This window comes from Hypanus sabinus, chromosome 3 (genome assembly GCF_030144855.1).
Source record: "Hypanus sabinus isolate sHypSab1 chromosome 3, sHypSab1.hap1, whole genome shotgun sequence".
Lineage (NCBI taxonomy): Eukaryota > Metazoa > Chordata > Chondrichthyes > Myliobatiformes > Dasyatidae > Hypanus > Hypanus sabinus.
The window spans coordinates 4,385,306-4,404,343 of record NC_082708.1 but is presented as its reverse complement, the minus strand read 5'-3'; the positions used below and the strand labels follow the sequence as shown (position 1 = coordinate 4,404,343).

The 19,038-nt window shown below is 43.7% G+C and overlaps 1 protein-coding gene across 4 annotated transcripts in view; it reads right to left on the bottom strand.

Moving 5' to 3' along the window:
• nup98 (nucleoporin 98 and 96 precursor) overlaps positions 1–19,038 on the bottom strand; it is a 108,337-nt gene that overhangs the window by 48,859 nt on the left and 40,440 nt on the right. For 2 of the 4 annotated variants that reach the window (XM_059963546.1, XM_059963548.1), the window contains exons 10-14: positions 15,464–15,602; positions 10,975–11,067; positions 10,312–10,452; positions 5,359–5,492; positions 3,367–3,557 (exon numbers count right to left, since the gene is read on the bottom strand). In XM_059963546.1, coding sequence (XP_059819529.1) covers positions 3,367–3,557; positions 5,359–5,492; positions 10,312–10,452; positions 10,975–11,067; positions 15,464–15,602 — 698 coding nt within the window. The remainder of the gene's footprint in view (positions 1–3,366; positions 3,558–5,358; positions 5,493–10,311; positions 10,453–10,974; positions 11,068–15,463; positions 15,603–19,038) is intronic. The other 2 variants (XM_059963547.1, XM_059963549.1) reach the window with 2 other exon arrangements.

The window sequence follows — 19,038 nt, the reverse complement described above, 5'->3', positions numbered from 1 at the left end:
TCTGGAACCTCTCTAATGTTAGCACATCCTTTCTTAGATAAGGAGCCCAAAACCATTGACAATAATCCACTGAGGCCTCAGCTTAACATTCTTGCTTTTATATTCTAGTCCTCTCAAAATGAATGTCTTTGCTTTCCTCACCACTGACTCAATCTGCAAGCTGACACTTAAGGAATGCTGCACAAGGGCGCCCAAGTCTCACTGCACCCCAGATTTTTGATTTTTCTTCACGTTTAGAAAATAATCTTTTATTCCTTCTTTCCTGAAGTGCATGACCATACACTTCCCTACATTATATTCCATCTGCCACTTTCTCCTAATCTGTCCGTCCTTCTGCAGCCTCTCTGTTTCCTCAACACCACCTGTATGTCCACCTATCTTCATACCATTCACAAACCTGACCACAAAGGCATCAATTCCATCATACACATATAATAAGAAGCTGTCTCAACACAAATGCCTGCGGAACACGACTCGTCAGCAGCAGCCAACTACAAGCCTTAGTGACACAGGCAGCAATCCACAGATTACTACACAGTAGGTCCTGCTTTTCAGCCTTCTACCTACCTCCCTAAATTCTCTCTCCTCCCTTTTCCTATCTATGTCATTGGTGCCAATATGTACCTAGACTTCTGGCTGCTCACCTTGGCCCTTTAGAACGCAGTGGATCAGATCCAAGACATCCCTGACCCTAGCAACTGTGTGGCAACATACCACCCTGGCATCCACTCCTCTAACTATGAAATCCCCTATCACTACTATAGTACTCTTTTTCACCTTCCATTCTGTTCCACAACGCCAGAGACCCGGCCGCTGCAGCTTCCCGGACCCGCTGGTAGGTCGACTCCTCAACAGTATCCAAAACATATTCCTTATTTTTGAGGGGAATTGCCATGGGGTACTTGGACCTGGCTGCCCACTTCTCTTCCCTCTAGCATGTACATTGTTAAAAAAAAAAATTAGTGAAAGTGGAAGAGAAAAACCTAAAGGTGCCATTAATAGACTTTAACATAGAACAGTACAGCACAGAAATGAGCCCTTTGGCTCACAATGTCTTGCTGAATAAATTAAATTAGTGGTCAAAAGGCCAATTAAACTAATCCCTTCTGCCTGCACTAATATTACTTTGAGGCCCTCTGCTGGCCAAGGTTGGCTATGGGTGCTGCATCCCAGCTGTCTATGTGATATGCAAGCCAGTGCACAAGGCAGGGATATACAGTCGGCCCTCCTTATCTGCTGGTTCCACAGGCGTGGATTCAACTGGATCCTAGACCTCCTGACTGGGAGACCTCAGCCAGTCCGGATCGGGAGTAGCACCTCCAACACCGTCACACTGAACACGGGGGCCCCCCATGGCTGCGTGCTCAGTCTACTGCTGTTCACTCTGCTGACCCACGACTGTGCAGCAATACACAGCTTGAACCACATCATCGTTCGTCAATGACACGACCGTGGTGGGTCTCATCAGCAAGAACGACGAGTCAGCATACAGAGAGGAGGAGCGGTTAACAGACTGGTGCAGAGCCAACAACCTGTATCTGAATGCGAAGAAAACAAACGAGATGGTTGTTGACTTCAGGAGGGCATGGAGCGACTACTCTCCGCTGAACATTGACTGCTCCTCCATTGAGATTGTTAAGGGCACCAAATTTCTTGGTGTTCACCTGGCGAAGAATCTCACCTAGTCCCTCAACACCAGCTCCATAGCCAAGAAAGCCCAGCAGCGCCTCTATTTTCTGCAAAGGCTGAGAAAAGTCCATCTCCCACCACCCCCCCCCCCATCCTCACTACATTCTACTGAGAATGTACCAAGAGCATCCTGAGCAGCTGCATCACTGCCTGTTTCGGGAATTGCACCATATCGGATCGCAAGACCCTGCAGCGGATAGTGAGGTCAGCTGAGAAGATCATTGGGGTCTCTCTTCCTATTACAGACACTTACACCACATGCTGCACACGCAAAGTTAACAGTATTGTGAAGGACCCCACGCACCCCTCACACAAACTCTTCTCCCACCTGCCATCTGGCAAAAGGTACCGAAGCATTCGGGCTCTCACTACCAGACTGTGCAACAGTTTCTTCCCCCAAGCCATCAGACTCCTCAATACCCAGAGTCTAGACTGACACCTACATCATTTATCATTATATTGTAATTGTCCTCTACTGTGCCTATTGTCTTGTTTATTAATTATTGTACTGCCCTGCACTGTTTTGTGCTCTTTATGTAGTCCTGTGCAGGTCTGTAGTCTCGTGCAGTTTTTACACGTAGTCTAGTGTAGCCTTGTGCTGTCTCACATAGTCTAGTGTAGTTTTGTGTAGCACCAGGGTCCTGGAGGAACATTGTTTTGTTTTTACTGTGTACTGTACCAGCAGTTTATGGTCGAAATGACAATAAACTTTACTTCACTTCCTTGTATACCCGCAAGTGTACCACTACCCACAGCTCCAATCTGCCAATTAAATTTGCTGACAACACTACATTGATTGGCCTCATCTCAAATAACAACGAGGTGGCCTACGGGGAAGAAGTAATCTCTCTGACAGTCCTGTCAAGAAAACAACCTCTCCTTCAACGTTGCAAAAACAAAGGAGCTGGTTGTGAATTACAGGATGAATAGAGATGGGATAACCCCTATTGGCATCAATGGGTCTGTGGTTGAGAGGGTGAACAGCTTTAAGTTCCTCAGCATCCACATCACTGAGGACCTCACGTGGTCTGTACACAGCAGCAGTGTGGTGAAAAAGGCACAACAGCCTCTCTTTCACCTCAGAGAGCTGAGGAAGTTTGGTATGGGCCCCTAAATCCTAAGAAATTTCTACAGGGGCACCCTGTAGGCACAATGTAGAAATTTCTGAGAGCATCCTGACTGGCTGCATCACTGCCTGGTATGGGAACTGTACCTCCCTTAATGGCAGGACTCTGCAGAGAGTGGTGCAGACAGCCCAGTGCATCTGTGGTTGAACTTCCTATGATTCAGAACATTTACAAGGACAGGTGAGTTAAAAAGGGCCCGAAGGATCATTGGGGACCCCAAGCCATCCCAACCACAATCTATTCCAACTGCTACCGTCTGGGAAACAATACCATAGCACAAAAGCCAGGACCAACAAGCTCTGGGACAGCTTCTTCCACCAGACCATCGGAATGATGAACTCAAGCTGATTTGAATGTATTTCCATATTGTTCTATTTATTATAAATTACTATGATTGCACATTGCCCATTTACATGGAGACATAACAAAAGATTTTTACTCCTCATGTATGTGAAAGATGTAAGAAATAAAGACAATTCAAATGATTCGTAGGCACCTGGGATAGAACAGTGCCTGGGATCAGACTATTCCTTCAACGGGAAGATTTTACCTGGGCAAGAAGGTGCCATTTGTCAGGGACGTAGGCTCGTCATCATCCAGTCCATCAAAGAGCTGGGACTTGGCAGATCCAGTGGCCTGAAGGGCCTTTGGCCTCACTCTGGTAGCAGGACGAGGAGTCAGTTTGTAGTGAGTGGGTGTGGTCAGAGCCTTCTGGGCAGCTGGATTAGTGGGTTTCAGTCGCTGCAAGAAAAGATGGTTGTTAAAATCTGCACTCAATGATCAGCCCCCTTCATTATCATCAAGATGAACGCTAACCAAATACAATGTAGTTTAAATAATTCTTTCCTAGTAAATTTAGAGATACAGCACAGAAGAGGCCCTTCTAGCTGTGCAGCCCAGCACCCCACCAATTTAGCCCTAGCCTAATTACAGGACAATTTACAGTAACCAATTAACCTACTAATAATTATGTCTTTGGACTGTGGGAGGGAACAGGAGCACCTGGAGGAAACCCATACATTTGCAGAAAGGAAAGTATAAATTTGCTTGCAGAAGACACCAGAACTGAACTCTGACACCTCTAGATTGTAAGAGAATCACACTAACTGCTACGTTACCATGGCTCCCCATTAAATAATCTCTTAATTTCTGGCAATTTGCCACCCTCTCCCTTTACTTCCATTTCCCACTCTGGCTAACCTCACATCGTCTCTTCTCACCAGCCTATCATCTCCCACTGATGCCCCCCTTCTTTCCCTCCATATTAGCTACCTGACCTGCTGAGTTCCCCCAGCAATTTGAGAGATGCTCTGGATTTCCAGCATCTGCAGAATCTCCTGCATTTAAAATAATTCTTCCCTGGTTGATAAAGCAGCTGCCAGCTCTATCACAGAGAACTAAGAACACCAACCCACTCTGATGAGACCTAAAAACTAATGGCATCCTCGTCTTTAAGCTCATCCATTTGAAGCACAAGTTCCCAATCTCTATAATCCTCACAGACCCAACACCATACCAAGCAACCATCAAAAGGTTCCTTTCTCCTTTCACCAACCCTTGATTGGATCAGAAAAAGCTGTAGGAAGTTGTGATCTCTGCCAGCTTCACATGGGTACACATCTTCCCAGCATCCAAGACACCTTCTAAAGGCAATGCTTCAAAAATATGTTGTCTATCATAAGGACCCCAATCACCCAGGACATGTTCTCTTCTCATAGCTACCATCAGGAAGGAGGTACAGAAGCCTAAAGACAGACACACACACACACATACTCAACATTTTAGGAACAGCATTTTTCCCCTCTGCTAGGTTTCTGAATGGACCATGAACATTTTCCCTCCCTTTTTTAAAAATTACTTATTCATTAAAGACTTTGGCAAACATCCATAGATTTGTTGTGGAAAGTGCACATTTTGGCCTGGTATGGGAACACCAATGCCTTTTGAACAGAAAATCCTACAAAAGGTAGTGGATTCGGCCCAGTACATCACAGGTAAAACCCAACCACTGAGCACATCAACTGGACATGAAACACTGCCGTAGAAAAGCAGCATCCAAAAATGCTCACCACCCAGGCCATGCTCTTTTCTCACTGCTGCCATCAGGTACAAGGTACAAAAGTCTTAGGACTTACATCGCCAGGTACAAGAACAATTACCACCCCTTAACCATCATGCTCTAGAACAAAAGGGGTGGTAACTGTTCTTGAACCTGGCGATGCAAGTTCTAAGGCTCTTGTACCTTCTATCCGATGGCAGCAGCGAGAAAATCATTTAAGGACTCTTACCTTGTTATTTCATGCTCATTATTGCTATTTTTTATTATCTGCATTTGCACTGTGTTTACAGTTTACAGATCCTGTTTAGTTACTGTCCTACAGATTTGCTAAGTATGCCTGCAGAAATAGAATCTCAGGGTTGCATGTGATGACATGTATATACTCTGATAACAAATTTTACTTTGAACTTAATCATTGCACAGAGATTGTATTTACCCCAAGGGTATTTGCACTGGGTGACAGAGGAGACACAAGGAGCTTACCTCCTCTTTCTTCTTGGGATCGACCATGGGGTTCCTGAAGAGTGGGGAATCTCCAAAGGGGGTGTAGGCCAGAGCATTGAGTTGGTGCTGCAACACTGCCTGCTGTGTGGCTGCAGCATTTGGATCAGTCAGACCTGAACAGAGAGCCAGAGGCCAAATCAACAGAAGGTAAACAGGTCTATGTACCCAGAAAACAGCACAAGCACAGGACATGCAAAAGCTCTGCACATTCAATGACGTAAACATAAAAAACAAAAGAACGTATGAGCTCTTCAGCTCACAATGTTATGACAACCTTTTAATCTACTCCTTGTGGATGCAGACAGGGTGTTTCCTACATTGGAAGAGCCTAGGACCAGAGGGTCAGAATAGGGGGACGTCCATTTAAAACAGAGTTGAGAAATGTCTTTAGCCAGAAGGTAGTGAATCTCCACAAATGACTGGAGGCAGCAGAGGTTTGATAGGCTCTTGATTAGTAAGGGGGCCAAAGGTTATGGGTTGAAGGTAGGAGAATGGGGTTGAGGGAAATAATAATTCAGTCATGACAGAATGGTAGAGCAGACTCAACAGGCCAAATGGCCTAATTCTGCTCCTATGTCTTATGGTCTGAGATCAATCTAACATTTCCCACCCACACTGTCCTCCATTTTTCTTTCATCCATATGTCTATCTAAGAGTTTCTTAAATGTCCCTACCACCACCCTGGTAGGGCATTTCACATACCCACAACACTGCATAAAGAGCTTAACTCTGACATCCCACACCATACTCTTTCTTCCAACCTCTTTAATATATGCCCCACATATTAGCTACTTCCACTCTGTGAAAAAGGTGCTAGCCGTCCAGATCTATGCCTTTTTTACACCTTATCAAGTCACCCCTCGTTTCCCCTGCTCCAAAGGGACAATTCCCTAGCTCACTAAACATCTTTTTATAAGGCATGCTCTCGAATCCAGGCAACATCCTAGTCAATCTCCTCTGCACCCTCTCTAAAGCTTCCACATCCAGAGAAGCCTGAAGAAGAGTGCAGAGACCAGACAGAAAATGTGAACATTAAAAAGTTTTTGACAAGAGGCCATTCTGCCCAACAAAGTTTCCCAAATTCCCATTCACACAGTGTTGAAATAACTAGAGTTTAGATTTGAAAGTCTCTAAGGTAATACTCTCAACTACACAACTTGATAGTTTGCTCAATGTGTCCACAACTTACTGTGTAAATGAATGCTTCCTGATGTTAGTCTGAGATCACCCTTTAACCAGTCTCCACCTACAGCACTGTGTCCTTGATGGATTAATGGTGAAGCAGCAGCAGGCATCCGCTTTACTTATACCCTTAATGATTCTGAACATTTCGATCATGTCTCCTCTCACTCTACATCTACTAAGGCTAAAAAGATTTAAGTCTTTTAATCTTTCTTCGTAGCTCATACCCTGCAGACCTAGAATGAGTAGTCGCCCTTCTCTGGACTCTCTCCAGTGTCATCACATCCTTCATACAACACAGAGACCAAAATTGTACACAGTGTTCAAGGTGCGGCCAAAAACTCATACAGCTTAAGGAGAATGTCTCCCCATGAGTGCATTATATAGCCCAACATTTTATTAGCCTTTCTAATTTCTTCTCTGCATTGTCTAGATGTTGATAGTGATGAGTCTACCATAACACCCAAATCCTTCTCAGAGTGCACTTTCTAACTCAAGACCCCTATTGTATATTTATATCTAAAATTTCCAATTCCTATGTGTAATTTACATTTAATTACATTAAATTTCATCTGCCATTTATCTGCTCACATCTGGATTTTGTTTAGATCTAACTGTACAAATTCTGTTTCTGCTGCCTGAATGTCCTCAGCCCAACCCCTAATTTTGTGTCATCTGCAATCTTTACTAGCTTATTTGTTATACCCAAATTATTAATGTAAATTAGAACAGCAGCAGCACCAAAGCCAATCCACTTTTAAAATCTTCTAGGTGTGAAAATGATCTTCTCACCGTAATTCATTGTTTTCTGTTTTGAGACAATTCTGTACCCATTTGCACACCTTACCCTGAATCCCGACCTCCTGTAATTTGATTATTAACACCTTGTGGGGTACCTTGTCAAAAGCTTTCAGAAAGTCCAAGTAAATGATATCAAATGCTCTATTGCTATCATAAATTTTAGAATCCTCTTCATAGAACTCCAGCATATTAGTAAAACATGGCTTCCCGTCTGTACCCATGCTGGCTTTCTGCTAACATGCCTGATCTTATCAGCTGCTTTTCCATCTCATTCTTTATTATTGCCTCCTTTATCTTGTCTGCAATGCATGTTATAGTTACCAGGGTCAGTGTGGCCATTTCCAGTCCTTAGGGACTTACAACAGTCTTCAATGACTTCTGAAAAATACATGTTAGGGGTCTATATATATAAATAAAAAAAAACACAGACCTTTTTAAGTACCCTTGGATACACGTTGTTTGGCCCTGGAGATTTATTAACTTTCAGCCTTTTCAGCGATAGCAAGTCCTCACTTTCTAAGATCTCCAAGTCACATAAAACAACCTTTATTTTTCTCCACACTTACTGGCATATTGCTAACATCTTCCCAGGTGAATACTAGCAAAATATGAGTTGAGTATACGCTATGTCCTTCTCTGCACAATTTATCACGCCACTATTATTCCTAATATACTAACTTCCCCCTCGACTTTTTTTTACTATTAAAGTACTGGGGGGAAAATCTCTTGGGGGGGGGGGGGGCTCACTTTTAGCGTTATCAGCAATATCCTTTTCAACTTGCCTTCTAGCAATCCAAATTTCCCTCTTGACTATAGCTCTCATTTTCATATGCCCTATGGTTAACATCATTTTTTTTCTGTATTCCCTATAGAGCTGTATTTTCTTTAATAATTGTTAATGTATATTTTTATTCATCCATGTAGTTGACCTAATGTTTTTTATTGCTTCTCCCAACCTTGACAATGAACATTTCCTGCACTGCATTACCTCTTTAAATCAACCCAATTGTTCCTCAACGTCAAGCAGATCCTTCCAGTTTACCTTCTGAAGTCATTCCCGTATCTGCATAAACTTTGCCTTTCTGAAATTCATTTTTATTGATAAACATTCCCAAAAAAACTTTGAGACTAACAAGATTATGATCACTTATTCTTAAAGGCTCAACAACTTCCATACTAAAATTCTATCCTGATTGTTGGAATATCATATCTAGACAAGCCTCCTCTCTTGTTGGTGTATTAACATACTGGGTCAAAAACAATAAATCAATGAATTTCCCTTTCCTGTAATCCATTCAGGGCTCTCCTATTCAATATTTGGAAAATTAAAGTCAACCATAACGTCACCTTCAGAATTTGCTTTTTAATATTCTGATACAGTTGTTCATTAAAATCACTATCAACATTCGAGGGTCTATAAACACACACCCAATGGTATTCCTTTATCCTTAGTTTTCAATTCTCACCCAGATATCTTCACTAAGTTGATTCATCTCCAATCACAAGCAGCCTCAAATTTAAATTCTCGTATGTATATGGTTGCTCCTCCACCTTTATGATCTTGCCCATCTTTCCTAAGTGTAACCTTTAATACTATACTTATCATCGTGTTGGCACATGGCCAAGTTGTTAAGGCATTCGTCTAGTGATCTGAAGGTCGCTAGTTCGAGCCTTGGCTGAGGCTGCGTGTGTTTCCTTGAGCAAGGCACATCGCTCTGCGACAACACCGGTGCCGTGGAGACTAATGCCCTTCCCTTGGACAACATTGGTGGCATGGAAAGGGGAGACTTGCAGCATGGGTAACTGCTGGTCTTCCATAAAAAAAAACCTTGCCCAGGCTTGCGCCCTGGAAACTTTCCAAAGCACAAATCCATGGTCTATCGAGACTAACGGAGGACTACACACACTTATCATACTTCAAGGTCAGCCAAATTTCAGTTATTGCTATGCTATCATACTTATAATATAATTCCAGCTCATTTATTTTATTCTTAATACTTCTTGCATTTATACAGGCCATCAGTCTATTACTTATGTTTTTCTTCCTATTCTGACCCATTTTTAAAGCCCTGATGAGTTTAAACTACTGAGCCTAGCCTGTTTCAAGTTCCCTGCTTCCCCATTCCATACTTTAAACAGTCCTCAACTAACTGCCCCTCCGGTTCAAATGCAACCTGTCCCAGTGGTACAGGTTCCATCTGCCCCAAAAGGCACTCTAATGTCCCACAAACCTATGCCCCTCTAGACTACACTATAATCTGAGCCAAGCATCAAGTCTTCTAATCCTCTCCATCCTAACTGGACTGGCATGAGGCATATACAGTACATCCAAGAAGACCAGCTTGCCAGTTCTGTCCAGGTTTTCCATACAATTCTTTAAATTTGTCTTACAAAATTGACAGCCTGCCCTTACCAATGTAAGTTATTCCAATTTGGACAATGTCGACTGGATCCACCCCAGCTCTGGTCAGGAGCTTATTTACTCATCCAGGGAGATTCCTACTTGTTCCTGATAGGCAACACACCAAACAAGACTCCTTGTCAGTACACACCTGATAGAGTCCCCTACTATCACTACTTCCTTTTTACAGGGTTTAGGATTAGAGAGGGTCTTGTAGGGTTGCTCTGTCCTGCCTACCACCTCAGAGGTTTCATGGTCGCCGTCAAGCATCAATGCTGGAGGAGATACCAGACAACAGAGGCATCAGAACACATGAGCATTTTAAAAACCAAACCGCTGCAGTCAGCAGGAACCACTGGGAGAGGGGAAGATTCAAGATTCAAAAACTTTGTCATTCTAACTGTACAACAGCTCTGCAGGGCAGAATGAGACAGCGTTTCCCAGGAGCAGAAATGCTGGATAGGTCACTGGGTTGAATGAACTATCTGCAAATGTAAGTGGGAGTGACACATACAGACTCAGACACACAGGTAGAAAGGGTTACTTACAGACTGCCGCCTGAGGGGCTCCAAATCCCACACTGGTGGTGCCAGCATTAAATGCTCCTGTTCCAAATGCCCCTGTTCCAAGAGCAGTGCCCAGCTTGGGCTGCGTGTTGCCAAACAAGGAGGTCTGCCCTGCTCCGAGTGCTAGGAAACAAGGCATGCCACATTTAAAACAGAACATTACAATGTTGTGCCAACCTTTTAACCAACATATCTGCCTTTACCACCACCCCTGCACCCACTCTGTGAAATACCTACTTCTCCCCACACCCCCCCCCCTTATACTTTCCTCTAATCACTTTAAAATTACACCCCCTGGTTTTAGCCATTCCTACCCTGGGAGAAAGCTGCTGGCTGTCCATTCTATGCATCTTATCTTGTACATCTCTATCAATCACCTCTCATTCTCCTTTGCTCCAGAGAGAAAAGCTTTAGCTCATTAAACCAAAGGGAGGAACACTGCGAATGAGCCCACTCCCCAAGCACTCAGCACACCCGACATAACCAGAACACAAATAAAGGTCTTGGCCTCTGAAACATCGCTCTGCGAATGCTGCCTCTCTGATGCTTTGTCAACCACGGTTTCACTGGGGAGGACGGGAGGGGTGCAGCCTGGCAGACACACTTGTCCACTGCTATGAGAACGCTCTTCACCAAATGGCTCACCTGATCCAAAACCAGCCCCAAGTGTGGACCCAAGGGCTCCAGTGGCAGGTTTATTCCCAAACAATCCTCCTGCAACTGTGTTCGCTCCAAATCCTGGGGAAACAGACCCAAAGTTCACCATTAAACTTTCTACTGAATCAAACCGGCCATCACACACAGACATCTGAGAGCTAACTACTACACATAGGTTAATGAGTACCTGGAACGAACTGCTGGAGGAACAAAACATAACACAGTACAGGCACTTCAGCCCATAATGTTCTGCCAACCCTTTAACATACTACTCCAAGATCAATGTAACCTCTTAAATGTCCCCATCTAAGAATGCAGAAGAAAACAGAGCACTCAGGAAACCCACACAGTTACAGGGAGACCATACAATCCCCTTACAGACCGTGGCAGGAATTGAACCCATGTCACCGGCACTAAGATGGCGTTGTACTAACCACTATGCTGGCATGTCACACCAACACTGCTGCATGGCCCCGTAAAGCAGTAAAGGCGGGTACAACTGCAACTTGTAAGAGGCACCTAGTTAGGTACTCAGAGGGGAGGGACTCGAGGGTTATGGGTCAAACTTGGACTAGCAGGGAGAATGCTGTGGTTGACATAGAACAGTGTTTTATTAGTCTATGATACCTTAAAACACATGACTGTTGAATGGTGAAAGGCCTTGATAGGGTAGACGTGGAAAAGATGTTTCTTATGGTGGGAGAGTCTTAAGACCAAAGGACACAGCCTCAGAATAGAGGGGTGTCCTTTTAGAATGGAATGAGGAATTTCTTTAGCCAGAGAATGGTGAGTCTGTGGAATCTGTCATCACAGGCAGCTGAGGAGGCGAAGTCTTTATGTTTATTTAAGGCAAGGGTTGATAGATTCTTGATTGGTCAGGGCATGAAGGGAAATGGGGAGGAGGCAGGAGACTGAGGCTGAGAGGGAAATTGGATCAGCCACGATGAAATGGCAGAGAAGACATGGTGGGCCATTTGGCCTAATTCTGCTCCTATATCTTATGGTCCTAAGTTCTTTATACAGAGTGCGGTGGGTGCATCTAGGTGTGCTGGTAGAAGCAGATACATTAGGGACATTCAAGCGACTCTTAGATGGGCACATGGGTGACAGAAAAATGTGGAGGACTATGTAGGAAGAAAGGGTTGGATTGATCCAAGAGTAAATTAAAAGGCTGGCATAACATTATGGGTCCAAAGGCCTGTACTGTGCTGTAATGTTCTAGAAAACATACAGTGAAATGCATCAGTTGCATTATCTGCCAATACAACCTATGGATGTACTGGGGTCAGCCTGGTCAGCCTGCAAGTGTCATCCCACTTTCTGGTGCTAACATAGCATGTCCATAATGCTCTGCAGAACACAAGAAGCAATGACAGCAAACAACCCATGTTCCACCCACTCATCAATGCATATACCACCCCAGGATAGGTCAGCCATCTTTGGCCTCCAGTGGATTTGCAGGCATAGTCCCCCAATTTAAGATCAATGACATTCTGGAGAATCTGCACTCCGCTCCACACTTGGAAGGCCCCTCGCTCCTTAAAGTGCAGCATTGAAAGCTGAACATTGAGTCTTGTGCTGCTTACTGAGAGGTTCTCTATTCAGCTTAATTACAGTATAATATATACCGGCAACACACACCATTTTGTGGCCGTTACTTTACAGCAACCGCAACTCAGGTGAAATTTCTGCCACTGTAGTTTGCACTTTCTCCCTGTGACCACGTGGTTTCCTCCAGGAGCTCCAGTTTTTTCCCACATACCCAAGGCATACAGGTTCAACAACTGTGCTAGTCACTGATTCAAATGAGATTTCACTATATGCTTGATACTTCAATATACATGTGACAAATAAAGCCAGTCTTTTAAGTATTTCTTAGATCATTGCGCTGACATCTGGATCACATTGTATCATGTGTAAAGCTGATCAATCTGGACTGAGGAGAAGATGGCAGGACCTGCAGAGAATTAGCCGCAAGGCTGAGGAGCCCAGGGGAGTTGACCACACCAGGAGCTGGCTCCCTAAAAAAATGTAAGGTACTTGAAACTTGCACAAAGCAACCAGCTTGTTTAGAACATGGAACAGTACTGCACAAAAATAGGCCCTTTTGACCCACAATGTTGTGCTGAACCAAATATTCAAATAGTCAACTAAACTAATCCCTTCTACCTCCATAATGTGCATCTCTCTCCATTTTCCTCACATTCCTGTGCCAATCTAAACATCTCTTAAGAGTCCTTAATGTATCTGCCTCTACCCCCTTCCCAGGCACCCACAACTCTAAAACATTTGACCCTCACATCTATTTTGAAATTAGCTCCTAGCCTTAAATACATGCCCTCTGGTTTTGGATATTTCAAACAATAATTGATACTGTCTGTCTACTCTATTTGTGTCTCTCATAATCTTATAATCCTCTACCAGATCAACCCTCAGCCACCCCTGCTTAGGGGAGGTCTGTAGTCTAGTGCAGTTTTTTTTTCTGCGCTTTTTTTTCATAGTTCGGTCTAGTTTTTGTACTGTGTCATATAACACCATGGTCCTGAAAAAACATTCTCATTTTTACTATGTACTGTACCAGCAGTTATGGTCAAAATGACAATAAAAGTGACTCGACTTGCTTCAGGAAACAAACCCAAGTTTGGCCAACCTCTCGTTATAGCATATTCTGGCTAAACAAGGCAACACCCTAGTAAACACAAGGGATTCTACAGATGCTGGAAATCCAGAGCAACACAGAGCAAATGCTGGAGGAATTCAGCAGGTTAGAGAGTATCTATGGAAATGAATAAACTGTTGATGTTTCAGGCAGAGACTCTTTATCAGAGCTGGAAAGGAAGGGGTAGGACAGCAGAATAAAAGGTGGAGAAGGGGAAGGAGGATCGCTAGAAGGTGATAGGTGAAGCTTGGTGGGTGGGAAAAGTAATGGGCTGGTGAGAAATGAATCTGATAGGAGTCGAGAGTGGACCATGGGAGAAAAGTGGAGGATTACAGGTGGCGGGGGGTGAGAATAGGTAAAAAGGCAGCATGGGGAATAGAAGGAGGAAGTGGGAGGGGCAAACAATAAGAAAAATTAATGTTCATGATATCAGGTTGGACTGACACAGGAATGGGACAGGAATTAAATTGTTTGGTCACCAGAAAATTCCATTTTGGTGGATGGAGTGAAGGTGCTCAACAAATCAGTACCCCAATTTATGTTGGGTCTCACCAATGTAGAGGAGCCTGCACTGGGGGCACCAAATACCATAGACGACCCCAACAGATTTAACTGGAAGGACTGTTTGGGGCCCTGATTGGAGAGGAGGGATGAGGTGAATGGGCAGGTGTAGTATTTCGGTCATTTCCAGGGATATGTGGCAGGAGAGAAACTAGTAGGGAGGGATGTATGGACAAGATAATCACAGAGGAAGTTATTCCAGCAGAAAGTGGTGAGTGGGGTTAAAGATGACAGAATTTGCATTGAAGGATATGGTGGATGCAAAGACTCAGAGGTTTAACATTCAGAGAATCCTCTTTTGCACCTTTTCTCAAGCCTCAACATCCTTCCTACAGTACTGTGCCTTAGGCAGATGTAAAACAATTCTGTAAGATACTTTCAAAAATAATGTTTCTAAATATCAAAAAATATTATTATAAAAAGTAAACAGTAAAAACTAAATCAAGTCAATATTTGGTGTGCCCACCCTTTGCCTTTAAAATTGCTTGAATGCTCTTAAGTACACAGTCGTGCAGTTTCACAAGAAAATCGGCTGGTAGGTTGCTCCAAGCATCTTTGGGAACTTGCCACAGTTCTTCGGCAGATTTTAGCTGCAGAATCCCAGACAGCCTTGATGATGTTGAGATCAGGGCTCTGATAGAGGCCATATGAAACCATATAAAAAATCTAGGGTAACACACACAAAATGCTGGAGGAACTCAGCAGGTCAGGCTGCAGCTATTGAAAAAAAAAAGGTATGGTTGAGCATTTTGGAGTTTAGAAGAATGAGGGTTGATCTCATTAATATTGAAAGGCCTATATAGTGTGGATGTGGAGAGGATGTTTCCTTTAGCGGGGGAGTCTAGGACCAGAGGGCACAGCCTCAGCATAAAGGGATGTTCAGTTAGAACAGAGATAGAGTAACTTCTTTAGCCAGTGGGTAGTGAATCTGTGGAATTCATTGCCACAGATGGCTGTGGAGAAGGGTCTCGGCCCTAAATGTCAACTGTACTTTCCCCCCCCATAGATGCCTGGCCTGCTGAGTTCCTCCAGCATTTTGTGTGAGTTGCTCAGATTTCCAGCATCTGCAGATTTTCTCATTTGTGAAAAAACCTAGGGCGTTTTAAGACTTTTACACAGTGCTGTATAACAAGGTGATCAGCACTGTATGTAATACTCTTGGGCAGTCTAGCTAGTTTTATAAAGCCACAACATAACTTCCTGACTTTCGAACTGAAAAGTTTAAAGGGAGATCTGAATTCCTTGGTGGACACATACCAAAGCTGGATGGATTGGTGCCTGCTCCGATGGTCAGGTTGGGCTTGTTGCCGAACAGCCCAGCACCAGCAGTGCCGAAGGTGGATGCAGTCGTGGTCGCAGTGCCGAATCCCGCTGGCTTGCTAGCAAACAGGGTCTGCTGGTAGAGGGAGGAAAGAGGGTCAGGGCCGCAAACAACCTAAGCAAGGTGGATCCAAATTTACCTCCCAGTTGGTAAGAAAACTGATGATAGCCCACTCCCTACAACATACTAATTTGCAACCCCTACAACCAAATTCAATGCTCCTCTCACCAATTCCTTCTAAACCCACCTTTCACAACCCTCTTGATTCCCTGACAAACTAAACTCAAGCCCTTCACATTATATGTCAATGATCTGGATGACAGAATCAATGGCTTTGTGGCCAAGTTTGTGAATGATAAGAATTTATTTGGAGGGACAGGTAGTGCTGAGGAAGCAGTGAGTCTGCAGAAGAACTTAGTTTAGAATGGGCAAAGAAATGGCAGATGGAATATAGTGTGGGGAAATGTATGATCATGGACTTCAGTTGTAGACAAAAAGAAGAATTTTTGAAATGGGGAGAAAACTCAAGAATCAGAGGTACAAAGAGACTTGGGAATCCTTGTGCAGGATTCCCTAAAGGTTAACTTGCAGTTTGAGTTGGTGGTGGCAAATGTAACGTTAGCACTCTTTTCAAGAGGCTCAGAATATGAAAGCAAGGATGCAACGCTGAAGCTTTATATGACACTGATCAAACTTGGCAGTATTTTGAGCAGTGTGGGCCCCTTATCTAAACGATGTGCTGGCATTGGAGAGAGTCCAGAGGAGCTTCACAAGAACGATCCCAGGAATTACAGGGTTAACATATGGAGTGTTTGGTGGCTCTGGGCATGAACTTCCAGTAAGATGGCAGTTCATGCAAACAAAGCAGCCTCTTGTGGGCCAACGAAAGTTGCTTTTATCTTTGTAAAATTTGTTTTTTTAGGATTCGGAAGCAGAGTGGGTGTGAGATTGTCTCAGACATTTCACTTGTGATCGCGAGACACTGTCAGACTATAATAATGCATGTTGCCACAGGCGTTACCCTTGTCTGGTGGAGAGACAGTTGACATGGGGGTTGCGTAGCCTCAGCTGGCGTGAGTACTAGGCCTCTAGCCTCAGGCTTGCCTGCTGCTGCAGACTAGGTGAGTGACGCGGAAGCATGGTTGAACTCGGTTGGGGCCTAGCCTCGTGCATTGGTGCTGCCCTCCCAAGTTCGAGTGGTGGAATGACAGGTTGGATTGCATGGTTCTGTGCACTGGCAGACTGTATCAACAATTACTGGACAATGTGTCCCCCCACCCCAGCTCCCAAGTGAATATGCTTCTTTGCTCGCTATTTTAAAATACATTACCCACTATTTTTGAATGTTTGCTTGCTATTTTGAATGTTTTGCACCTTGGCCCCAGAGGAACACCGTCTCATTCAGCAGTATCCATACATGGTTTGAATAATTAAACTTGATTTGAATCTGGAGTTTAGAAGAATAAAAATCTATCAAATATTGAAAGATCTATATAGAGTGGATGTGGAGAGGATGTTTCCTGTAGTGGGGGAGTCTAGGACCAGAGGACACAGATAGAGTGGATGTGGAGAGGATGTTTCCTATAGTGGGGGAGTCTAGGACCAGAAGACACAGCCTCAGAATAGAAGGACGCTCAGTTAGAACAGAGATGGAGGAACTTCCTTAGCCAGAGGGTAGTGGATCTGTGGAGGCCAATCACTTAGCAAATTTAGAGCAGAGGTTGAACAGTTCTTGATTAGTAAGGGTGTCAACGGTTATGGGGAGAAGGCAGGGGAATGGGGTTGAGAAGGATTCAGATTCAAAATTGTTTAATGTCATTTCCAATACAGAAGTGCAAACTAAATGTGTTACGCTGGATCCTATGTAGCACAAAAAATACACAATGCAATTGTAACTAAAAAACAATAAATATAAATAAGATCACTTATATCCACAGATTGATTGTATGCCCATAAAGTGATGCTAGATACAGGAGTGTCCGTATGCAAGGTGACTGTGACAAGAAATGATAACATAGTGGTGGGTTAGTGAATAGAGGCATTGATCAGCCTTACTGCTTGCTGTGATGGAATGGCAGAGCAGACTCATTGGCCAAATGGCCTAATTCTGCTCCTAGATCTCATGGTCTTAAGGTCCAAGACTCTTCCTACCCCTCCCAACACCATACACTTCTATTTGTTCTCTCTGCTGGTTCCCCATTCCCCGTGGGAATGAGTCACATCACTAGGTAAAGAGGCTTCCTTCTGGATTTATCATTTTCTATCAATTTCCTGAATAGAGCAAGTAATTCAGTAATCCACGTCACTCTTTTCTATAGTGATTTGGATTTTACAGTGAAGGAGGACAAGGTGAATGGATAGAGGTGTACAAGATGATAAAAGGCGCAGAGACTAGACAGCCAGAGACTTTTCCCCCTTAAGGGTTAAAATGGCTAACACCAGAGGGAAAATTTTAATGTGACTGGAGGGAAGTATTGGGGGGGGGGGGGTTGTAAGAGGCAGGGGTTTCTAATATACACAGAGTGATGAGTGTTAGGCATGGTGGTAGGGGTAGAGAACCTCAGATAGGCACATGGGATGATTTTAACAAAATGGGGGGGGCTACGTGGGAGGGAAGGTTTAGACTGATCTTAGGCCATAAGATATAGGTGCACAATTAGGCCATTCAGCCCATTGAGTCCACTCCATCAGTCTATCATGGCTGATTTATTATCCCTCTCAACTCCACTCTCCTGCCTTCTCCCCGTAACTTTTAATGCCCTGAGTAAACAAAAAGTCATCAACCTCCACTTTAAATATACTCAATAACTTGGTCTCCATGCCTATCTTGGCAAAGAATTCCACAAGTTTACCACCCTCTGGCTAAAGAAATTCCTCCTCATCTCCATTCTAAATGAATGTCATTCTGTTCTGAGGCTGTGCCCTCTGGTCCTAGACTCATCTAATATTGAAAACAATCCCTTAACATCCCTTGATGACTATGAAATGATTAGAAATACTCTTTAAGATGGAAATCAGGAAGGCAAAGAGAAGGTACAAGGAGGATACGGAAGGTAGGGTTAAGGAAAATCCCAAGAAGTTCTATGGTTATATTAGGGCAGCTAGGGAGAGAATAGGGACCCCTTGGAGATCAACTGGGTTGACTATATCTTGAGCCACAAGGTGGGATTTTTATCAAATATTTCTCTTTGGTGTTTACTAAGGAAAAATACATTGCAAAGGGTGGTGATTGAGGTAGATATTTTAGGTGCATTTAAGAAAATTTTAGATAGGCATAAATGAGCCCTAATGAAAGATCTTAGCCTGAAATGTAAACTGTTTATTCCTTTCCATTAGATGCTGCCTGACCTGCTGAGTTCCTCCAGCATTTTGTACGTTACTCTCAGACAGAATCAGATACATTAGGGATATTTTAGAGACACATTAAACCAACATTCAAGTGAATGGCTTGTGCACCTTTTCCTGTGTATGTGCCCTTTGTAGACTGTATCAACCAGATTTTATTCAGTGC